The sequence below is a fragment of the Nanorana parkeri genome, unplaced genomic scaffold (genome assembly GCF_000935625.1).
Source record: "Nanorana parkeri isolate BGI_ZX_2015 unplaced genomic scaffold, ASM93562v1 scaffold1733, whole genome shotgun sequence".
NCBI lineage: Eukaryota > Metazoa > Chordata > Amphibia > Anura > Dicroglossidae > Nanorana > Nanorana parkeri.
In genome coordinates this window covers 172,871-198,666 of record NW_017308001.1, presented here as the reverse complement: position 1 = coordinate 198,666, position 25,796 = coordinate 172,871, and the positions used below count along the sequence as shown (strand labels likewise).

The 25,796-nt window shown below is 41.4% G+C and overlaps 1 protein-coding gene across 1 annotated transcript in view; it reads right to left on the bottom strand.

Annotated features, from left to right (window-relative positions):
- The window catches only part of AKAP6 (A-kinase anchoring protein 6), a 196,528-nt gene that overhangs the window by 12,004 nt on the left and 158,728 nt on the right, over window positions 1-25,796 (bottom strand). The window contains exons 9-10 of the mRNA XM_018571324.1: window positions 7,043-7,189; window positions 5,271-5,486 (exon numbers count right to left, since the gene is read on the bottom strand). Of these exons, the coding sequence (XP_018426826.1) occupies window positions 5,271-5,486; window positions 7,043-7,189 (363 nt within the window). The remainder of the gene's footprint in view (window positions 1-5,270; window positions 5,487-7,042; window positions 7,190-25,796) is intronic.

The following is a 25,796-nucleotide window of genomic DNA, read 5'->3' as shown; positions in this document are numbered from 1 at the left end:
CCCCCCCTGCTACCTGATTGCCTGCTCTGTCTCCATCCTTCTGATGCTGGTAGGACACCCTGCCTCCTGCAGAGACCGCACTGAGGCATGTACAGATCATCCAGGGCCAGGCAGGAACAGGCACATCTAAAGGGATGCCGGGATGCCCTATTTGATAAAACATCGGTGTTCGTAAAATACAGCTCTCCTCCAGCCGCCACCGATGTTTTATTAAAGAAGACATCCCCGCATCCCTTTAGAAGACCCTGCCTGTCTGTGGATATCCTTAAGACGGGCGCTCGGGAGCACATTCCCCTCTTCTGCCCCCTCTCACAACACCACTGCCAGGACCCTCTGGGGGGGTTTGAACCCCCCCTATCCCCCCTCTTATCTCCCCCCCTGCAGCTGACTGCTGAGGCAGCACAGTGGCTGGGAGCAATAGCCAGCCTGCTATTGGCTATTTAAATTGCAATGGCAGGCTGGTTATTGCACCCGCCCACTGCCTGCCGTCAATCAGCAGAGGAGGAAGCTGAAGGAAAAAGTTCTCCATCAGGTCCTCCTCTGCTGACTGACAGCAGGCAGTGGGCTGGTGCAATGGCCAGCCTGCTTTGGCTATTGCAATTTAAAATAGCCAATAGCAGCCTGGCTATTGTTTCCAGCCACTGATGGGAGACTTGACGTCGGATTTCTGCAGAAGAGGGGGCACAGGGGAGCAGCAGAGGCATAGTGGCTGCAGCAGCAAAGGGATATAGACAGCAGTGGAGGCACGTGGGCAGCAGTGGAGGCAAGGGAGGAGTAGCAGAGGAATGCCGGCAGCAGTGGAGGAATGGGGGCACCGGTGGAAGGAATAGGGGGCACCCTCGGAGGAACGAGAAAGAAAACAGACTGACTGCATTGTTACTAAAAGTTCTATTTGTCAGAGCGTAAAGCATCTTAAGAAGCGCACTTCCCCACTCTGAGAACTGTTTCAAACCGCAGGTCAGCTATGGCTGACCTAAAATACAGCACACAGGAAAAAACTTTGTTTTACTGGCAAGTAAATCAAAAGAAAATGATTTGCTACAGTGAGCAAATCTGGCTGCTTAATTTTAAATCAAATAAATGTAAACTCAGTGGATGTAACTCAATTTAGTATCACACTAAAACTGTAAGTCCAGTTTACTTTTTTAGTACATGTAAATATATTTTGTGTGTGCAATAGTTATAAAATGTTTTCACTTACAGTTGTGCTGCTAACGGCAAGATAAACACATTCAAATAATTAGTGAGTTTAACTTATTATTAGCAGTACAACTATGAGTACAAAAACTGAGATTTGCTAATACCATGGTGCACTATTGTTCAAAAAAAAGGCCAAACAAAAATTGGAAGGATTAGACCCCCCATCAGGTTTCTTTTTGCTGTCTGTGTCATCGCTGTGGAGAGTCACCCCTCTCTTGGTCCTGGTAATCATTGTCTCCAGTACAGAAAGTGGTGGGAAATTAGTAATTTTGAGTTATCAAAGGAACAGTTGGTGCGGTGAAATCTTCCAATTGGGACATCAGACTTTGTGACAACTTTCTAAGAAAGGGATTTACCCTCACTTTGGAGTTTTCTTCCCTGACTTACTGCTGTCGCTGGGACAGGAAGTGTAAAGAAGTCCTCAATGGTACACAGACAGGAAGAAAACCCCAACCCTTGCCTATTCTACCCAAAGCTTTACAAAAAAGTTTTGGCTTTGCATACATTTTAAACAGGTTATATACTGCTCAGAAAGTAACTCAAGGAAAATAGGATTTTTGTACTCACCGTAAAATCCTTTCCTCTGTGTTCATTAAAGGACACAGGCGGATTTTAAGGACCTTGACTGATTAGTCTTTTGCCAAGCATCCTACTCCTAGAGGTGGCGATCTAAACCCCTTGGGCAAAATCCTTAGGATCCGGCTGTGTCCATCAATGAACAGAAGAGAAAATAGGATTTTAGTATTCACAGTAGTATCCTTTTCTTTGCGTTCATTGAAGGCCAGATCCTAAGAATCTTGATGATGGGTTTATATTGCCACCTGCAGGAGTAGGATGCTAGGCAAAAAAACTATCGATCAAGATCCTTAGGATCTGGCTGTGTCTATCAATGAACGGGAAAAAAAGGACAAATATTCCGTTTTTATGTGGCAAAATTCATGCATTTTGTTGCATGGAAATGCATGTTAAGTAGAAATTCCACTCTTTCCTATGTAACCTGTATACTGCAGTGTTTACTACCTCGTGTGCTGCAATGAATCCAGCTGTAAGATGAAGTGATGCCAGAAAAGGTTGTAGGCAGTTGGTAGTGTTATCTAACAGATAGCAGGGACCCCACAACATCTTTGACATACTTCTTTATTGCAAACATGATAAAACTGAGCACAAATATAGTTTTGTGGATAGTTTAGCCATTGTTCTAATCATTAGCTTTCCCTGCTTACATTGGATGTCTGCACTTTTCATATTTATTGAATGCTCCATCTATATCACTGGTGCATTGTCCAATGTTAGGAGCTCTTGCTTGCTAGATTTAAAAATGCAAATAATGCACTTCTTATGGTATTAACATGTTTCCAGTATGGATGGACCAGTGCTTTCCTACAGCGGTTTACAGTATCAAATCTGACTTCTACTACCTTGTAATCTGATGGTATGCAGGTACGGGGAAAGTATCCCTGCTTTGCATGCCTGCCAGAGCTAAGGAGTGTTAAAGTGACATTAAAGGATACATTTTTTCCCCTCCCCCCCATGTTAATGTCAGCACTTACCTTAAATTATGTATTTTATTCCGATCTTCTTCTTTCCCCATGTTTTCATCTGTCCCTCCAGCGATGCGGCGGCTCTCCGATCCAGCGCTGACTCCTCTCTGCTTACAGGCACTTCCGATCCCGCGGTGTCTGCAGGCGGGTGCACGCGTCAATAGACTTACCTTGCGTCTCTGCTCGTCTCCCGGCCGAGAACCCAAACTGCACATGCGCCCGGCCCAAGATTCTTTGCGGCCGCACGAACAGTTCCAGACTCTCGCCGCGGGAGCGTGCAGCGATAATTAGGTCAGTCTAAACCGCTGTTTTGTTTTTTTTAAAACTTTTTGCCTATATCTACTGCTTGTTAACAGTAGATATAGGCAAAACAACAGTAAGCTTTAGAACCCCTTTACTATGTAGGAGTAAAACACAATAACAGTTGCACCACTGCCAGATTCAGCTTAAAGTAAACCTGTGCTTTGACCACAAAGTTCATTTTAACTTATCCCTCCTATGTAACTGACCTTTCTTTTTCTCAATGGCCATTCTGTTTCCTCCCTAGAAGGGGGGGGGGATTTGCTGGACTCCCTGTTTGAAAGCATTAATTGGCCCAAGACTGTCACGTGGAGTGAGCCGTATGCTCCTCCATACTTGGAGATATTTCCTTTGGCTTCCATTACTGAATAAAGCAGTAATGGAGTGAAGGAAAGGGAAGTATATGCTAGAGAGGGGTGAGGATTTAGAGCAACCCTGTTGCTTTGTCTATAAAGGTTTACTTTAAGCTGTCAACTAGTAGTCAGTGAGCAAGTTCCAAAATGTGTGTTTAGTAGGAGAAGGCAGGATTTAGTAATGACTTGCAGAGTCATAAGTAATCCTATTATTTGCAAACTGAACATTTTCAACTGGGTTGTTTTACATCTGTCTGTTGTGGTTCTGAGTGTCTTTTACTTGACGCAGCTTAGTGCTCGCTACCTTGCCCTGGTTGACTGGAGCAATGATAGATTGTGAAACTGTATGAACTGTAAATATCTAACATGTACAGGTGGAATGCCTAATTTTTTTAAACTCCTTTGGACATGATTACATGTACATCATGAATACAGGTTCACTTGGCTGAGTAAAAAGTCTAATGCTTCAGTAAATCACCCCATCTGAGCAGTTGGTACATTGTGGTCTAGGTGCTGTTCTATGTAAATACTTTCACTAAGTTTCTGAATCTGATCAGAGTATACATTTAACAGGAAGGGATGTACAAAAAGCCCCGTGTCTGTACTCAGCCCCTCAATACAGTTTTTGAGCTTCCACCATCCCTGAGCACCTACAAAGGTATTCTCAAATACACATCTATCTATACATACATGGGAAGGTCAAATGTGAACCCATTTAGATTTATTCAATGAAGCAAAGAGTGACGTAACCCACAACAACCAATTAGCAGTACAATTTCAGTTACATTTAAGTAGACTGACAGCTGGTTGATACCTTTTCCTTACTATGCAGTCTAATGTTGCTTTTCAGACTGTCTTTTTGAATAAGTATGCTTATATATTAAACATGTTCCCACTCTTCCTGTTGCTTCAGCTATCTAATTGCTAAAGCTTACAGGCATTTTTGGCCACCATTTAAGTACTGCTGTGTTCAAGGACTCCCAGGCATTTAGGACATATGTTTCTATACAGACATTATTGCTCTTTGATGGATACATTCAGCAATCTGTACACTCTTTTTTGCTGCCATGTTTTTGCCAGTTTTCAGCGTGGGTTTCATCAGCAGAAGTGTAAGAAAAATTGTCCACCACACTTCCTATCTCCTGTCCTAACCCTTAAGCCACAATCTCATCTGAGCTCTAAAACATAACTAATCCTTAAGTTAATCATAAACTTCCCCCCCAGGCTGAATTCACACCCATGTGTTTTTTTACCCAGATTCATTTTCCATCGACAGCCAATGGAAACACATGAAAGCACTTGCCCATGTGCAGTGACATGAATTAACTTGCATTGTAGAATGTTTTTTAATGTGAATTACGATGCACTTTGTATTAAATGTTACTGCAAGTCACAACACATATTGATGCACGTTTATACACATCTTAACATAAGCATTCACTGATCCAGCAAAATTTCCAAACTAGCTTGATCCACTGTGGATCTCGGTTTTGCTTATCACTTGTTACGAGTTTGTATCTGTACAATAAACATTTTGAAAAAATCTTAATTGTAAAAGATGGACGAGATGTATTTTCAGTATATAAAACAAAGAAAAATTGTAAGGATTACTTTAAGGTTCTACAGACATAAATATTGAAAGCAACAACCAAATCTACAACAATGGTTTTTAGTTAAGAACCTTGCCTGAATAGCCCTTTATCTTGCTGATGTTTGGCCTATGAGGAGTGAATACAATTATTGATGAGATGAGTTATGAGAAAGAGAGGGTACCACAAAAAGAATGAAGACCTAAAAAAAGATTTACATCTAAAATGTACTAATTGGATAATTTAGGTTAGGCATACATTGACAGGTTTATGAAATTCATGGCTACCTGGAATTGTTGAAGCTCTCTTTGTAAATGTTCTTTAGTTCTTCCATTGTCTTCTTTGTCCACCCTCAGGCTAGAGTTATACAAGGCTAGCTCAGTATCTCTCAGCCAAGACTTCAGCTCTTTTACTCGTTGATCAAGTTGCTGCACTAGATTTCCACTTCCAGGAGAGAGCACAGGACGGGGTGTTGAGTAAGAGAGCGCTTCAGAAAGAGACATCTGTGGAAGAGAGTAGCAGAATAGTGAAACCTAAGCAACAATAATGCCATAAAGGCAGGACCGGTTTTATACAAAGAGCAAAGGAAGATTTGATATGGTGATCATTTGCAGGTTCAAGAGATGCAGCTGTGCTCGAACACAAGATGCAAGTGCTAAGTTCGAACTGCTTTGTTAACAGGGGTCTAAGGTTTGAATCTGTCATACCTGTATTTCAGTCATTCATGCTGTAAAAATAATCCTTTATTGCCAAAAGATATCCAGCCAATAAAGTAAATGCAAGCTAAAACACTTGACTTTGGAAAATGTCTTTGTGGGCTAACACCTGTAAAAGAAGAAGGTGAAGGCTCACCTTTTCCATTGCCTGGGCCATCAAAGACAAAACCAATGCTCTGAAAGTATGTTGGAAAACCAACACTTCTGGAAGTGTCGATCCCCTTGGTCCCTCACAGCCCTCATGTCACTGTAGGATACAGTAGTGACATGAGGTCAGGGGGAAAAACCAGTGAGCTCTGCGGGGAAGGGGGACCCCAAGAAGATTGACACTTCCGGAAGTGTCAGTTTTCAGAACGGAGCAGGGTTTGGCAATGCAGGGACCAGAAAAGGTGAAAACCTGCTGTCTTCTTTTACAGGTATGGCTTTGCTATATATTTTTGGTATAGCAACAGGATCACTTTAAAGAAGGGGGGCGACAGTTTTTGTTTTCTTAAAAAACACACACAAAAAAAGTGCTCTCCTAACATGACAGGTGCACTTCAAGACCATGCAACAATAGCATATCACCTACTAAAATGATACCTTTTCAATTGTTGCTTGTTCGCCTAGTAAAATCCTGCTTCTGAAAATGCTAGTGGTCTAGCTCAGTACTTTCTGATTCAACAATATGGAAGAAGTACACAGATCAGGAAGTGCCAGATGCCCATAACTGCATACGTGTTCCACATCAGTCATTTAAAGAACTAAAACAAGAAGGTCAGCAGCGACTAGAAATTTCAGAAGGAGGTGTCCACAATGGAAGCCTCAATGTTTCTCCCATCAGAGGTTTTCTTTTACAATGCAAACAGAAAAAAATCCTGGAGGTAATAATACCTATTATCTTTCCCTCTTTAATGAATTGAGCGCTATTTTCCCAGACACACCTCAAATGTCATTTTTACATGCAACTTAATGCTTCACATCCCCATCTATACTAAAAGTTGGATCTCTGTGTGGTGTGTAGGGAACTGGAAACACCTAGCAATAGCTGGAGCATTACCAGACAATTTGCTGCATGTATTAGAATTTACTTTAGACAGAATATTCCATGACTACACCAAATGTCTAATGTTTATGCAAATTATGTCCCAAACATTGAAGACTTCGGTGACAGATAACAGATAAGAATTGTCAAATGAAAGTTTGCTTTATTAGTGAATGACAATGAAATAGCACGCAGGATAAACTTATGTCAAGTTGACATCTATGACATGTGTACAATCTGTCTTCCACTAGTCTTCTGGCAGAATAATACCTTGGTTCAGACTCTTGTAACCAGTCCTCTTTAACCAAATTAAGCTCACCTTGAGCATGTCCCATTTCTCCTGAATCATCTCTTCCTTGTCTTGGATGCTAGTAGGTAGCCCAGTACCTTCCTTCCTCAAGGTCGCTAGCTGACGGAGTAAAGCATGCTTCCTGTCTTCCCTCAGTGACATTTCCACACTGCACCTCTGTAGAATAAATGGGCACATGTATGAATACAGTATATATTATGTATACAAAAGCATGTGTACAATGTTGAAAAATGTACCAGCATACTGGGAAATGTAATTTTAGTTAGCTATCATTGTTTTTCATACATCTCCACTACACTGCATAGCTAGAAAGTTGATTTTTATTGAATCCGGGATTAGCCTTGGAACATCTAGGGTCACCCCCTGGGTTTCTGGACAGGACAGATTTTTCCAATTTGCTGTTGGAGGTGGAGAAGTGGCACTGCTGAACCAGAAAAAAAAAAAAGACGTCTTCCCTGCCTTCCAAAGGTGTGTGACTCAAAGCAATAACTGAAAAGAACTGCAAATCATTTTGCAGGTAGACCTGTTAGCATATTTGCCTTTTACATTTGTATTTACCTATTTGCCTAGAGTTCCGATTTAAGGATATACAATCTAAAATGTTTTCTCCACTTTATAAGGACTGTTTTTGGACTTTATTGTTGCATGATGATCACCTCATGGAGAGCAGTCAAAAATAGGAACTTAGCTTTGTATAGAATGAAAGGCTTATTCCACACATCTTTTATTTCTGTTTAGAGACAACTGCAGAGTCTGGCTGTTTAATGTTGTTTTACACCTCCCTCAGTATTTGTCTGTGTGTTCCTATCCATCCTTTTGTACAACTGCTGTATTCACTGTTGGCACCGTGTAAATACAAATATGCCAATATGCAACATAAAAGCTGTCCCCCATGGAGTGGTGCAGTGCCAGAATACGAAGGACATGCAGGAATAAATCATATCGCCTATAAGCAGAGCTATATACACTTTATGTATTGCACAAAGGGGTGAAATACTCATGAATTGCTTTGGAGGCGTATTAATCTGAAATTCTGACTCAGACATGTCTGTGTACAAAAGTGTACATGGGAATGTTTGGCTGGGGGGTGGGGATGAATCCCCCATTCTTCCTTTGCCCCATCCAAAGAAAAAACATCAGCACAATAACCTCAAAGGACGTTGAAAAAGAAGTTCATCGTTGCTATAGAGACTCAATTTTGGAAAGGATAAGGCAAAGTACGGCAAGGGGGGTGGTGCTGGGGGAGGGATAAGAGATTCTACTAATCCCCCATCCTTAAATTCACACAACCATTTAAAAACCTCGAAGGCCATAAGGACAACATGGCCCATTAGTCCTCAATACAGCCAGTAATCAAGTTGCTCAAACTGATACTTTTTGGGGGGTTAATTATTTAACCCCTTGTCTGCTCAAAAAAATTCTATTGTATTACAGAAAAATAAATGCATGTGTCATGCTTGTAATAGTTTCGATACAGGTTATTGATAAAAATTGATCAAAACTAGAAAAACCAAAAACAATTTTGTTAAAAATAATCTTATTTTTCTGCTGAATTTCGATTCTTTCTCCTGGCAGTTGTTCAGAACCACCATTTTATGTTTTCCACTGCTTTACAATTTCAACAAAAAACTGAATTAATAGTACGATTGCTTGATTGAATTGCCAGATATAAGGCCAGCTTAATGGTTTAAACAGCCATTTTTAATTAATTTTAACCACTTTTAGCCTATTCTAGCAAAAACAACCAACATGAAACCTACCTCCATCATAAGACAGACGAGGTGGTTAGTGGTAGATTGCTTTGACATTTCGGGTCAATTTTTGTCATTCAAAAAATGTAGCCACACAAGCCAAATTTACTTGCACATTAGCCACCATTCGCTGCACATCTAGATTTTCCTTTCTTCAAAGGGAAATTCAGGTCTCAGGGACATTTAACATATTTATAATACAGCCAATATAACAGCTGACAGAACAGTTTGGAAGGGCAATTTATTGATTTTTTCCATATTATTCCTATTCAGTCCTACAGAGGACCGGCTGCTCACCTGGCACACACGAATGCTGTAGGCCATGTATGACGCAAATGAAGATTTTATACCCAGAAAAATCTCCATTACCGTTTATTTGTTTAAGCCCTTTGTACCCACCCTGGGAAAGTTTATAACTAATCTTAGGGATTGTTCACACGATGTCCGGACTCTGTCCAGACCAGAACAATTCGCTCCTGCACTAAAAATGTATCACAATGTATACCCATGTGTTTTATGGGCTCCAGTTCACACGAGCGCAGTGCTTTCCGTTCCGGACAGAAAAAATACTGCATGTCACATTTTCTCTGGAGCACGCCAGAAACGCACCACACTGCAGCTTACTGAAAAAAAATTATATTGTTGCTCCACTTTTGATGAAGGCCGGAAGCGACCTCAGAGCAAGAATCTGCATACTGACAGCCCCCTCCCCCCCAAAAAACTGGAAGGCGCCTGTAGCGCGGTAAAAATGCATCAAAAACGCGATGCACGCTTTGCACAGCATCTGCAGATCTGCTCCAGATATGGACCAGAAAATGGTGTGAACAAGCCCTAAATGTGCAAGTTTAATTGCCACAAATTTAAGGTAAATTCAGACAAATCGAGGAGCCAGTGATTGGATGTCCCTGCATTTATAAATGTGTCATTTGAGTTAGTTTTTTTAAATTCTAAATACAAGAAGTTGGTTTCTTAAAGTTTACACAAAGTTGTAACAGTAGATGGAAGAAAATATGTGCATTAAAAGTTTCAAATACATATGAAACAATATTGGAGCAATTTGAAGAAAAGAATACCGTTAACAGCCTAAAGGTGCCCATACACCTATGGATTATCGTACGGAAATCATCCACGAATGGTCTTTCGAACGATAGTCGATCAGTTGATGGGAACCCAACGATTTTTTTTACTGTACTCCTTGCCAATCGGTCAGGCTGTAAAACTTTTTTTCTAATCGTACGAAAATCGATGGATTAGTGGCATTTTCATACAAAAAAAAAATCGCAACATGAACACTGCACATACGCAAATAAAAATCCGTTCTGTCGATCGACGAAATTCGGTGAGTTAGTATTGCTAACGAACGATAATCAAAATCGACATTGCTCTGTGCATGATGGGCTATTCAAGCGGAAATCGAGCGATGGTTCGATGAGGGCATGAAAGAAATCGAATGATAAACAATAGGTGTATGGCCAGCTTAAGACTTTATTAAAGAAACTGATACACACTGTTGGATTATTATTATTATGGGAATATAGGTCATTTTTATAGCTTGAAAATTACAATTCGGAAAAGTGTGTTTTAATTTGTTTAAAGGTGTTGACATCTGCTGTGGATTAGGGGATGCTTTCCATCTCTAACTGTCCTTCAAAATCAGTTACATTAAGGGCCCATGATAGAAGCCAGCTATATTAGGGGTCCATAATAGCTGGCAATAGTGTGCAATACTACCAGGCCACCTTTGACCTTGGATCTTGAAGGTTGATCTTACTGTTTTTTCTCCTAGATGAAGGAAGAATATAGACTTCTTGAAGAAAATCTGTTGGGGAAACTTTTTGGTCTAATGATCAAGCTCCTCAGTGGCTACCTGCAACTTTCTCCGCCCACTTTAGCTGTCATAGGCTGGGCAGGAGGCTGCAGAACTTTCATTGGCCAGCTGAGAGCAGGTCCTGAAATGAGGGGACAAGGAGGCGGCTGGAGGCATCACCTTAGGATATGGAGGCAACATTGCTGCCCCCCACACACACCACCAGGAGAGGAAAATGGCATTAGGACAGAGCACTAGAACTAGACCAGGTGACTGCCTGAGGTGCCGCGCGTGTCGGGATCCTCAGGCAGTCGCCGGCCAGCTAAATTAGGACCCCACCTGGAGCTCCTCCCACTGGACCAGCGCTGACTCGCCGCTGCTCTCCCGCACTGAAGGTAAGTGAAAAAAAAAAACATAGTGCAAACATCGGGGCATTTTGACAAGTACAAGTACTTGTCAAAATCCCCTTTTTTTTCCGCCCTCACCCTGCAGCGCCGTAAGTCAGCCGCCTGACTTGCCTTGCGGTAGCGCCGGCCTGACTTTGCCACGCAATGCCACAATATATATTGTGGAATATATAGATTCCTCTTTCCTAAATTTTTCACTCTGGTTGTGATCCTTCAAAGATGGGTCCATCACTATACATGTGCATCCCACAATCATAAGAAAAGAGCACCAGTCTAATGGAAGCATATGTTTTACTGTAATTGCAGTGCTGTTTAGATTTCTACATATAACTCATTAATGTTTGTCTCAGTTTTTGGCATACACTTAAACATGGCTTAAATGCAATTATGTAACAAAGAAAGACTAAACTGCAATGGCCAACTCTATTTGTAGCAGAAAATAATTGATAGTTTTCCTTTCAATGTACAATGTACTCATATCTGAATGTGGAAAATCTTAGTACTGTCATGTAATGTTGCAATTTTAGTTGCATCAGGGAAACTTTACACGATTAATGACTTATGCTGCCTTGAATAGGCCAGTGCAATCAATCATGAATTGAAGAGATTGTTGGGAGATTTTTGTTTTTTTTCTCTGCAGCTCTGCAGTTTTAATTTTGCGATTTAATCTTGAAGCAATTACTCCGCTATCTCCTCCAGCGTTACAAAGCAGATTTTGATCTCATAATCACACCAGGAAAGGGTAAGTTGAAGTAAACTGGGGTTCATTTTCCAATCATATGAAGGTCCTCTAAATTCCTTTGTACATGATTGGATGCTTGAAGTGCACACAGGTCCAGTTTCTCTACTAACATTTTCATTACTGCTTTTTTTACATGGGGTTTGGGTGGCAGAATCTAGCCTAATTGCCCTTAACCTGGCAATCCATATTTAGATTGCTATCATTCTTCATGCCCTTGATAAATTGGCAATTTGTAAATTGCAATCCTATTGCTGTATGGCACATTGCACATTCTATTGTTACTATTCACCCATTAATTGCTACGCTGTATAATTTATGCAAACAATTATAAGCTAGAGGGCTGCTAGAGAATGTATGACTACTCTTGACTTGGAAACCTACATAACCAAGAGACCAGGAACATATTTATATATCATGGTATCGCAGGCACAACTGAGTGATGAAGCCATTTTGTACAAACTCCACACCTTGTGTCATGTCATTATGTTTTTTAAAACAACTGCTAGAATGTGCTATTGGAGGTAGCATGCTGTATTCTTTATACCGTATTTTTCCGTGTATAAGACGCTACTTTTTCATAAAAATGTTTACCTAAAAATAGAGGTACGTCTTATACACGGGGGCCGCGGTTTCGAAACTGCTGAAAGTGCTGATACCACTGCAAACTAGCCTCACGAGTGAAACTTCGGATTGCAGAGACAAGATAACAGTTCTCCTCCAATCATAAATCTTTTGTACCTGACGTCAGCTGTTGCTGGGGAGATCGTGTAGACAGTGCCCAGAGTGGTAATGTCGGAGCATTCTGTGCCCATAAATATGTCAGAAAATGAAAAACAACCTGTAAAGCGGCTGGCTTACTCTGCAAAATTTAAACTGGATGTAATCACTTATGCAAAAGAGCATGGAAATAGAGCTGCAGAGAGACAATTTGGACCTCCTCCCACTAAGTGTATGATCAGACAGTGGAGAGAACAGGAAGAGCAACTCTTTAAGATGCCCAAAAAGAAGAAGGCCTTGAGAGGAAAACCAGCAAAATGGCCAAACTTGGAGCAGAGGCTTAAGACTTGCATTTCTTGCCAGAAACCAGTGATGCAACAGAGGCTGAATAAAGTGATTGGCTCAGAGGTAAGTGTGATGCATAATATCATTTAAAATATTGATTTCTGAATTTTGGGTAAGAAAAGTTGGGGGTGTCTTATACATAGGGGCGTCTTATAGACGGAAAAATATGGTACTTAGAGCTACTTTTCAACTGTACAAGCAACCTTGTTTGTTGAACTGAAAAGAGCCTTCTAATATCAACATCCCCTGCACCCTCCTAACTCTACAGTTCTATTGCGCTCCCCAGAAATCCTGCTCCCCCAGGCACTGGCCCATGATCATTGTGCACATTATAGTAAATACAGCTCTGCATGAGAAAATGTCAACTGGGCTATCCAGTGTCTAGAAAAACATGATTTGTGCACTTACTGTAAAATCTGTTTCTTCGATTTTATTAAGGGACACAGGATCAGTAGTTATTCTGATACAAATGTGTTATACTGTAGCTTACAAGAGGATTTGGACACTGGCAAACAAAAAAGCCTTTCGCCAGCCAGGTATATGTCACGCTTGCTGTAGGTGCAACGGAGTGGATCGCAACTGCGGAGGGTGAGTAGTAGGGTGGAGAGTGGAGACGGCTTCTCAGGCTTGAGTCTCAGGCTTCACTCCCAATCTTAGCGGGGAGTTTGAGACTCTAGCATCACAACCATAAAGCAACAGAGTAAACTGAAGACAAGGGTAGCAGTTGAACGTTTTTAGGGAGCGTTGTGCCACGCATATACAGGTATGCCAACAGGGTTCCCCCAAGAGCAACAGTTGTTTGGTAATGATAAGACAGTCTGTAATATACACAAGGCTTGTGGAGCAGAGTGTCAGTCCAACAGGAGCTGTACTTGCAGTTTGAGTCCAGTTAGGGGGTTCAAGGTGCAGGTCCACAGGCTGAGGAAGAGGAGATCCGATTCAGGCAGTCCTGGGGGTAGCTGGAGGCTTGGTTCAGGTGGCAGCAGGCATTCTGACTCCAATTGTGGAACACCATGCTGCCTCAGCTGGGGCTTTAAATAGCCCGAGGACGTGGGAGGAGCAGCCGGCCAGAACGAGCGGCTTGGCATTCCACCGTGGAACGCAGGCCGCTCACCTCACAATCAGGAAGTCGAGCGGCTTCCGCGCTCCACCGTAAAACGCAGAGCGGTCGTCCCTGCGGATGGAGAGACCGGAGCGGTCTGACCCCGACGCGACTCGTCACAGTATAGCCCTTCCCACTTCCAGCATGCTTCATTTATAGAAAAACAGACTTAGAAGTAGAACAAAGACGCAGCAGGGTGAGACCTGTGTCCCTTAATTAACTCAAAGATATGGATTTTATGGTAAGTTCAAAGTTCTGTTTTATTTATCATTCTTTAAGGGACACAAGGTCAGTAGTTGTTCTGATATGAATAGGTCGTCCAAAAGCAGTCCAACTGAGGGGTGGGTGGCACAGAAAACAAAACGCCAACAGGCCCACATAACAAAACAGAATGAAATGGGGGCAGCCTGCAGCTCAAAAAAAGCTCCCTGAAGGACCTTATGCTGGAAGTTGGCATCAGATGTGGCCTGAAAATCCACCCGGCAAAATTTAGAAAACAGTTGAAGAGAAGATAAGGGATATTAACAGCCTTGCAAATTTGGGAAACAATTGCCTAATGCCTGGAAGCCTAAGAGGCACTTACAAACTTAGTATAGTGCGCCTTCACAGGATAAGATTAAACTTTGTCCTTCAAACCACAAGCTTGAATAATGATCTTTCTGAACTACCAGGAAATGGTGGAATGAGAGGCTGGTACCACTTTACAGGGACCATCAAGAAAGACACAAATATTCAGTCTTTCTACTGGAAGCAGTACCTGAGAGGTAAACCCATACAGCACAAACTACGCCTAGACAGTGAAGGGAAATTTCCTTCTGATGAACTGAAGCTGGACAGAGAGATGAAAAAACAATGTACTGGTTCTGCTGAAGGGACAAAACTACCTAAGGATGGAGGCTCTAAGCTTCAAATCTACCTTATCTTTGTGTAAAAGGATTCTTTACAAGATAGGGGCACCAACACAGACACACGTCTTGCAAAGATGATAGCGGCAAGGAACACAATTTTCTGGGTGAGAAGGAAAAAGTCCATGTACTTAACAGGTCTGAAATATGGTCTTTGAAGAGCCCACACAGCTAGATTTAGATCCCACAGAGTCACAGAAGGCTGAATGTGTGGGATCACAGAGTCACTGAAGGTTGTAAAGGGAAAGCCTTATGAGCCATATTTTGTACGCCCTATACAAAATTCCTGATCAAAGAATGGGAAGCTAACAGTCTTTCAAATAAGATCAGTAAGGCTGAGATTTGTCCCTTGATGTTACTCAAGGTTAAATGCTGAACTAAGAGATTGAAAAGAGGTTAGGCTCCTTCCCACTGAGTGTTTATTAGGGTGAAATTTTATTTTCTCACACCAGACGTTACATATGTGATGGTAGACTTTACAATGGGTAGATTTGCTAGCATTTAAAGAGTGAGAATTAATGACTCAAATAGTCCCCTTTCTCTCAAGACCTGGGCTTCAACAGCCATGTCATTAAAGCCAGCCACTGTGAAGTGGGTGGTGAACTGGACCTTGAGATAGGCGATCCGATCGATCTGGAAGAGCCCACGGGGTGCCTGCAAGGTAGATACCTGTCCAGGTTGTTGAATATGTAAGCCAGAAAGTCCCCGCTGATGTCCCACCCCTGTGGCCCAGGTCCTGAAACCCTGGGTGTAGGAACCATTCCGCCGAAGTCCATCTACTAAAGGCTGAAGTAGTCCGCCTTCCAAATGTGAACAGTGGACGAGGTTGGAAGTTGGAGTTGGAGTTCTACCCAGACAAGAATTATTTCTTCCTATTCTGCCATAGTCAGACTTGTGGTTTCTTTCTGATGTTTGATTTACGCCAGTGCTGTAAAATTTCCAAATAGATCCTGACCAGATGACCCTCCAGTTGGGGTGTCCAGCAATTCCTGGATAGCTAAATTGCTTGTAGCTCCAGAATGTTGATCAAGAGATGTTGTTTCTCTGTTGGCCAAGTCCGCAGCACCGACAAGGTGTCTAGAACTCCTACCCAGTCCTTCAGGCTGGAATGCATGGTAATGATCTTCCATTACAGTGGGAGGAAGGGTTTTCCCAATTCCAAAGCTGGATTACTGAGTCATCAGGCCAGAAACAATTTGGTCTTGAGAGTCAGGCAAATTGGTTAGTTTAGAGACTGACCCGATATGTCTCACAACAACAGAATGTTGCATTGTATGGGTCTGGAGTGGAACTGAGTAAAAGGAACTGCCTCGAAGGAGACTACCGTCAAACCCAGAACTCTCATGCAGAAATGAAGAGCTGGTCAACTCCTGGACTGTAGAGTCTGAGTCTGGGAGTGGAAAACCAGAAGTTTTGTGAACTTGGTGGATTCCATGCAGGACTTTTGGGTTCGATTGAAGACCCTTAGAGGCTTAGAATACAAGATGGGGCAAATGTCCCTTTTGGTTTTGGAACAGGGAAAAGGTTTAAGTAAAATCCCTGAAATATTTTTGGCAATGGAACCATGGCAACTCCTCTTTGGTTTAAAAGATCTGCAATCGATAAGTCCGGGGCCCTCGCCCTGCCCTCGTGCCCGGACGTCCCCTCTACAGCTGGGACAGATAGATCCTACATAACGCCCAACTTAAATCTCACAACTATCTTTTACCTGCTGCCTCACGGAGCTCTGACCCGCCCTGATCAGACTCGTTTCCCCACTAGTTAGTCCCTGCAGCGCCCACTGTGCCACAGGGACTCTGAACCTCGGTTCAACAGTTAGTTTTCTTAACCCTAAGGGTTCCCTTCTTGTTTAGTCCTCCCCACTCGCTAAAAGATCTGCAAGAGCAGTATGAAGGTCTGCTGGCCTGAGCAGTGACAGAAACAGGTTGGACAACATGAATTAGGGCACAGGCAGAGAGCTGAACTCTAGCTTGTAGTTCCTGGACACCAGACCTCTTATCCAGGCATCCGAGGTGCTTTCTGATCAGTTTTTCACAAAAGCTAACAGACATACCCCCACATTGAGAAGTGGGTGTGTCCCTTAATGCTAAAGCAGATTTGGATGGTTTGAAGGGCAAAAGTTTGCAGTGGCACTGAGCCCCTCCCTTAGATTCTCAGCTTGACGTTTGAATGAGAAGCCTGGGGGAAATTAAAGGAAATAATTTTGGCTTCAGACGTAGAAGATTTACCAATTCAAGGCTTAGGCTTCCTCTAATGTGGTAAATGAGTACTTTTACCACCAGTAACATCTATAATTAAATTATCCAGCAAATCTCCAAAAAGGTGTTCACTTTTTTTGCTTTGCTGTTTCACAGACAAAAATTTCAGCCAGAAAGATAAGTTGGAAGAGGAGATGGATAATCAGTTAAACCTCCCACACGGCAATGTGGAACTGTGGGCAAAAGATCCAAGCACTCCATAAATAAATGATCAGTTAATACTGTAGTTAATACTGTAGCTGGGTCATTAGCCATAATCTGAGTCCACCCCCCCAAGGTCTGACATACTGACATAACTTCCATGGCAGGTTGCACTACAGGGCCTGATAGTGAGATCAAAGATTTAAAAAGCGTTTCCAAACATTTGTCAGTGGTATCCCTAAACACTGGTGCATCCATTATAAGTATAGTCAATTGACGGAATAAATGTCAGTTAAAGTACCGCAGCGCTGAATACTGAAAAATGGCCTGGATGGGAAGGGGGTTTAACACAGCGGATGTCAACTGGTTAAAGTGAGATATCACTGTGTATACAGTGGGTACGGACCACTTAGTTAAATTGCTGTTAAACGGATATTGAGCAAGAATGTCCCAGTCCCCATAGAGAACAATTTGCTGTAATGAGTGAACTGGAAAAGTTTTGGCAGGTTTGGAGTCTTTAAGAGGCTGGTAGTAGCACTAGTTAAAACCACAGGCTTCTGCATTTTATAGCTGACCTGTGCCGCATTGATATGAGCCAATAAATGTCTCTTCAAGCCTGGGAGCTAATTCAGCTGACTGAGGCTTCTCAAAAACAAAGTCATCCTTTAAAGACTTGTGGGTTCTCAGTTCAGAGAGAACTTCTGCAGCTTTAGGTCTGATGTCTGAAGCAGAAAACATGGAAGCACAATTAGAGCCATTGTGTTCTGAGTCAGCAATCATATTTACAACTTGGCCCAGAAAATCCTGCATGGCTATGGAGAACTCCTCCTTGAATAGGACCGAGGAGGGGGCCATGCCTGATGGAGCCAAGGAAACTCTAAGGAATGGGTTGACTTAAGGAGAGCAGAATGATCCAGGCTCCTCCTGTCAGGTCCTTTAGGAGGGACACTGCAAGCCACCCCAGAACTGTTACTGGCTCATGAGCTGGTGAGCCTTTTTTGCAGTGGGACCTGCTCACTCTGTGCTTGAGGTTTGACATAGAGTTTTTTGAGTTTTGTTTTGCTCCAACAGTACAACAGTAGAATACAGGTAGCCCTTGGTTTAGTCACAACCAGCTAAGCAGGAAGGGTTAGTCACCAGGTTAATGCAAGTGACAGCAAGGACCAATTAGGAAGTAAACTAAGTGTCTCTTGAAGAGAGGAGCAATTAAGGGAAGAAGGTACTATAATACTGAAGGAAAAAGGGCAGGAACAGCATGGGGAGTACGCTGTTACCGGTAACAATAAAAGATACCAAAGTGTAGTAGCTCCCAATGTTCAGCTCCTCATGGTGCACTGATAACAACCAATAGAGAATGGGCACACCACAGGGCTATATAGATGAAAAGCCCTCTGCTGCTAACTAACACAGTACCTGAAAGTCACATACCAGAGCCCAGTGCCCGAAGGTCACATTCCAGGATAGCCCTGCAATCTTCAGCCCAGCTAATTCAAGTGTATTAGAGACACTTCAATGCAATTTATTTTTACAATTTGACAATGGTATCTCTACCTCTAGGTTTGTAAAACAAGTCAGTGTGAGAAAAACAATCATTGACTGGGCAAATCTTTAAAAAAAACATAACTTCTTCTCAGCTTTATGCCTCCAACAAATTGCCTGAAAACACTCCACACCATTTCTTTGCGTTGTGGAAGTTATCTTTATGGAATTATTCTCACTACCCTGAGCATCATTCTCACTCTCTGGATAGTCCAAGAAAACAGGTACCGTAGCTGAATGTTAAAGAAATATCCAGGAAATGTTGCTATTTACACTTCAACTCAGTACACTGTGGTAAAAATACTGGCTATCAGATAAAAATATTGTGGATATTTTGTACAAGTTTATTTTTATCACACTGGAAATTATAGCACTTAATTTCCTTACTAGTCTGGTTACAATGCCGTGGCAAACACAACCCCTCATCTACGCAAAAAAGCATCTTCTATGTCAATATACAGAATATGCATTATTGAGAGTAAACATATTTACTGGCATGTTCAGTGTTCTCAAGAAATTCCCAGCATGCACCACAAGCCTCTGATGGTCTCTAAATAGTATGTGTCATAGTTCATACCATGCTATTTTACAGTGGTGACATGTCAGAGACTAGTGACTTATTTGTGCCAGGCCTTAAGATGGCAATGTAGGAGTAACATATGACATTTGCCATTGCCATATACCTGTATATACATTTCATCTTCAATATTCCTTCTGCTAAGTTTCTTTTACTGTGTCAATAGTCAAACAAAGCAATGGGATTTAGCACTGTGGGCCAGCTTAAAAGCAAGTAATAAAACATTTGTGTATAGGCATCCTTATTACCTGGAAAGCAGTTTGTCAAAGAGTGTTTTTTTGTTTGTGTGTGTTCAATATCTGCCAACAGTATGTACGTAGGTACTGCACCCAGTATTTTAAGGTGCTGTGTCCCTGCATAGTGACAGAAGTCTAATGGTAGCTATGGACAACTTTACTGCCTACCTAGAAGTGTAAGAACAATCATCTCATGTAGTGTTGGGTGCTAATCCTTAAACCAGCAAGTGTCAAATCTTGTTTTTACTGGATTAGCTTAAAACACATACATTGATAGATGTTTTACTTACTTACTTATGTTGTTGCATGTTTTTAAATCTGTTTTTTTAATAGATTCGATTATTAGATTTTTTTTTGTTAAAGATTCCATTAAAGTTATTTGAATAGCAAACTTTGGTAACCACACCAATATTTTAGCATGCCTTCGCCCATGGCCATGCATTTTGCCTGTGCTGGAAAGGGCAGCAAGAAGCATAACAGATATAACAGATAGTTCTGGTATAAACAAGTCCTAGTGCTAATCACATGCATTCTGATCTAAATGTTTGGCATGATATGATTTTATAATCATCCAAAACACATGTTCCCAGGTTTTTATTGAATTATCCTGAGCATTATTTTTAGAAATGCCAGCAAAATTGGAAATGATGTGTCCTAACTGATCACTTAATTTTTTTATTCAACTTTTTTAACCTAACTTATTTAACAAATAATGAGCTAAATCGATTGTAACGAGTACCACACACAGGACATTTTTATAGATGTGATTGGAATATCAAATAATTGGATGGCTTGATCACCCAAGCAGAGGGGGTCACATGACACTGGGTTCTAAAATGGTTGGTGTGGAACCTACCCAGAAGCAATTGATTAGATAGGTTTACCAATTGTGTCTTACATTTACAGTTTGCTTCTTTTTTAATCTGTTGAAGCTGCTGGTGTTTGGACCACTGCAGCAGGCTGCTATAATGGGTAGTTATATCCCACTCAAATGTCACATGCTTTTGTACTGCAGGTATTGTTATTCTCAGTAAAATCTGCTCAACCAAACAGTAGCTTCAAGTGCCTTTCAAATTTCCATTAACATGTATGTCAAACCTATTGGCCTCTAGCACGGTAGGCACTCTTTCTGCCCTATTATATTCTGCATAAGGTGGTACAGGTACAAAGCCTTCTTAAACTGTCACCGAGCATATAAAAGTTGGTTTATGTAAAGCCTTTTAGTAATATTAATACATATTTAAAATTGTCAAAAACCTAGTTTTTGCTTTTTGGGCCCTTTAATAAATGGCAGCTGTATCTATAGCCATGACATTTCCCACCATATGTAATTAAACTTATGCAGGTTATGTGATCAGAACAGTGCTACTAATGATTCTTATATGTAGAAACTGACTGTGGCTGAGAGACAAAGGAAAACTGGATAAAAAAGCGATGAAGATACAATTTTGGTGCCCTGGTTGCTCAAAGACTTAATAACAACAAACAATGCCAATCTGCAGCATTCAGAACAAGGAAGATACTTTCTTTAATTTAAAGAGGAATAGACTCAAGTGACAAAGATAAATTGTACCTCTCCTGACACGCTCATATGAAAGGGGTCTTAAGTTTACTGTGTGGAACATGTATAGAAAGCAATCCTCCCGACCTTCCTCTTAAAAACTCTATTCAACAAGGATGAATAAATTCATTTTAGCTATTTTTTCCTTATAGTGAGGTCCTTCATGCACCTCATTAATTCAGTTGCCCATCTCTGCACCCTCTCCATTTCCACCAAAACCATTTTTGTGCATTTGTATCAAATACCAAGCTACATATTCAAGATGAGGTCTTATTCATGGTTTGTATAGAATAGCTTGGTATTGGATACAAATGCACAAAAATGGTTTTGGTGGAAATGGAGAGGGTGCAGAGATGGGCAACTGAATTAATGAGGTGCATGAAGGACCTCACTATAAGGAAAAAATAGCTAAAATGAATTTATTCATCCTTGTTGAATAGAGTTTTTAAGAGGAAGGTCGGGAGGATTGCTTTCTATACATGTTCCACACAGTAAACTTAAGACCCCTTTCATATGAGCGTGTCAGGAGAGGATCCATCAACAGATCCTCTCCTGATCACAGCAGTACGGAGTGGATGTCACGGCTGTGACATCCGTGTCCGTACAGTTTTTTCCTCCATCTTGTGATGGAGGAAAAAACTGAAACTGCCGGACCCCATGTGTGCTTATGGGGAATCTGATGTTAATGGACATGTGTCCGTCTACATCAGATTACCCCCGGTCTGGCACAATCTGGTCTGTCTCATGTGAGCGGGGCCGCCTTATGTGAGAATCCGTCTCATGTGAGAGGGGCCTTATGGAAAGTTGATCAGTTTAAGGTCATTGCAAAAGACAAGAGGCACTCTTTTCACCCGGAGGCAAATAGGTTTAACCCCCACATACAGAGGTTTCTTTTACAGCAAGAGCTGTGAAAATAACTGTCTTTCACAGAAGCAATTTCTAACCAACTGAGTGGAGTAGTTAAAAAAAACTGGATGGGTTTCTAAATGCACAGAATATAACTGCCTACTATTAGTTATAAGAAATATCACCATAGATTGACAATCCAGGGAGCATCAAAATACCTTAGGGGATAAGAAAGGAATTTTTTCCCTGTTGGAGTAAATTGGACCATACTTTATAAGGGTTGTGTGCCTTCCTCGGGAACAACTGTTAGTTTAGGGTTCTGGGGAAGTATAGGGGTTTTTATTTTGTTAATTTTTATTTGTCTTTTGGTTTACCGTGGACTTTTTTTTCTTTCTACCTCTTGACTCCCTATGTACAATGTAACATTCCCCAACTTGAATCAAATTCCATCATCCTTTTGGGGATTAGCATTGAGTATATTTTTATACAAATGTAACTTGTGGTTTTATGTTACCATATCTTCCCTTTCCTCAGTAGGTTGTCTACTAAGTCTTCATTATGGAGGAATTGAAAATCAACCTCTGACCAATAAAAAAAGAGAGAGAAAGGAAATTTTCCTCTTCGAAAGACTTTCAATACAGAGTCCTTCCTTACAATGGCAGGGGCAGAAGTGGGGGGGGGGGGGGGGTTAAAGAAGAGAAATGTTACATAAAGATCAGGGTAGGCAGAAGGAGAGGGTGGGAGAGCCAGGCAGAAAGAAGGGGGAGACTAATGCCACTAAGAGAGCATGGTGAAGGAATTAAGACATTCATTATGAGTTATTTTCATGGGGTGGCTGTAGGGTTAGAGCTGAGAAAAGCAACTGAGACCCCTCACCCTGTGCTTCATTGTAATCCTTTTGGAAAAGGAAACTAAACACTTAACCTCTTCTATGCCTGGCGAGTCAGTGACAGAAAGTACTAGTAAAGCTTTTAAACAATAGAATTATAAAGAGTTTATTATGTGCATGGGGTACCCATGTGTCATAGTGTGCTGCAACATTCTATAGCACATCCAGTTGACTATGTCCATTCTCAAGAATTTAGCAAAAATACTCTTTATATATTATCATATTTGTATTGTAATATTTTTCTTTTTTAATAATTATTGTTCTATCCAATCACACAACGGTTTTGGGCTTTTTTAATCCAGATGAAATCTCCGCATCAGAAAAAGAATTGAGTCCATGAGGTAATATGTCATATATGAGTGAACATAGGATTAACTATAGTTAACCACTACAATGTGTCAAATAATACAAATAATAATAATAATAATAATAATTTAATAATAACATGCATATCTCTTCCAATATAATCACTATATTACTGTAACTTGGCAGCATATAGAAAACTCCTGGGGAATGTCTAAGTCTAAAAGCTTGCAATCAAAGCTTCTGTTTTCTTTCACAGAGATTGCTTTCTTCAGAATAGCAGAGTCAAACATATTCATTGCAGGATAGGCTGCTGTGACTCTCTGGCTCATAATGGTGGCTGATGATGGCGTTTGCAGTGCTCCCTCCGTGGTGGGTTCTCTTAAAGCCCATGTCTAATTCTATTCAACAGGCAACAAAGGGCCTTTATGTCTCTGCATCTCTGCACCACAGCTCATCTGCGCGCACACACACGGTCACACACTGCAAAGGAATCTGCACAGGATAATGCCAGCACAGGCAGGCTGATTAGATTAAAAAGGGACACAATCCTGACTCTAGAATTTTAGCCATTTCTTTTTTATCTTACCTGCACATTCCCCTTTCCTGATAAGCTATTGCTCTTTTCTCGGTTTGTACTCACCAGTACTTCTTACAGTCTCACTTTCTTGAGTTGCTTACCCAATCCTATTTAGAATGGCCATACATTTAAAATCTCACATTGATTGCAACAGCACATGAGAGATCTGCATATCCTTTCAGTAATCACTGTGGCACTGAACCCTTCACAGTCTTTTTTTTACAGATGCAATGGGCAAAGCAGGAGAGAAATTCTGAATTGGTCACAGAAATTTTCAAGCATCTTTGTGTTTGTCTGCAAATGATGCTGCAGGGTTTTGCTGCATAAGAACATGCTTTTCACTTGTCTGTTAATCCCTACGCTGCCTAATCATAGCAAGTGGGGTTAGAATTGTTGCTTTACTAATGAACACTGGCCCAACATTAATTATTGACATGTGGTTGTATTGCTTTCCTGCCTCTGCAGGGAGGGATTGTCTGTACTGTATATCATCCGTCCAAGCACCAGATATTTTATGAAAAGGAAAACTGGGATTTGCTCTAGGCCCATCCAAGAAGGGAAAATTGAGGGGGTCCTGGTGCATTTTGCACTGGACACTGAAGGGACAAGGCTCTAAAGAAATCATATCTGTACACACTCCAAGAGAATCTGATATATGTTAAACAAAAAAAATCCTAAAACTTTTTTTGATTCCTTATTCAATAATGACATCTTCCCTAGCCTCTAAAAAACTAAAAACAAATTTTCAATACAGTGTAAAGTTCAGGGGGGTCATGTATCACCTGCGCAGCCATCTCATAAAACTAGAAAAGGCCTTATTTTCCAGAAGGCAAAGTAATGCTTCCAGCAGCAAAACATAAGCTCAAACAATTTCCCCAGACACCTGTCTCATTCCCAAACTACTACTAACCCATGCTTTCAGGAGTTTCCTAAATATAATCCTCTCACACGGGTACATTAACCCTCTATTTCTGCTGAAAGGGACCGTATACCAAACAAGGAGGAGATTCAGGACCCATTCCTGACATCCTGTACATAACCCCCTTTTGCCTCAATGCAGAGCTGGTGGAAGCATCACAAGGTACCCCACAATATACTTGAGAGAGGGCATCAGCATTTTGATGTCTGTACAATAAACTACCAGGAAAAATCAGAAGCAACCAACACTGGATGTTGGCATAATGTATCCTCAAGAAAACTTTTTTTGCATCAGTATTCCACTGAATTATCACTGACTTCCTGCCCTTTATCAGGTTTGTCAATGGCACAGCTAAGGTGGCCACGTTGGGTACAAACCGCCAGTAGTACCCAATTATACCTTGAAATGCTTGGAACTGCTTTTTTGTAAGGAGAAGGTACCAGCCCTGTATGGCCTCTACTTTAATCAACTGGGGCATCAACAAACATCTGCCCACAAAGTACCCCAGGTACTTTGCTTCCTCCATCCCAATTGCAGATTTCTCAGGGTTGACAGTGAAACTCCCTCTCTTCAAAGAGCTTAACACTGCCTAGCCCGGGGGAAGACTCCTAATTTTTGCTCAAGATGTCATGTAGGTAGGATGAGATAAAGTTTTGATGAGGGTATACCAATTTATCCATTACCCTTTGGGTTACATACTGCCCCTGTCACCTTTCAAACAGCATTGTCATTTATTGACCCTTAATTGAGAATACAGTATTCTCCCTGGCTTTCTTGGCCAAGGGTGTCTGCCAATACCCCTTGGTGAGGTGCAGTCTGGTTATTTATCAGACTGGTCCAAACCTCTCTAAAAATGTGTCGACCCAGGACATGGGATAAGTGTCAAACATAGACACTTCATTGAGTTCTCTGAAGCTATTGCAGAACTGTAGAGTGCCATTAGTGCTTCTGTACCAACACAACTGGGCCTGACCATTCCCACTGCGATTCTTTGATGACATCTAGTTCTAGCATTTTTCGTACTTCTTCTGAGATGGACTTTCTATGAGCCTCTCGGATTCTATACAGTTTTACATGTATCTTAACATTGTGTTCCGTAATGATGTCATGTTCAATTACATTTGTGAGACCTGGCAGG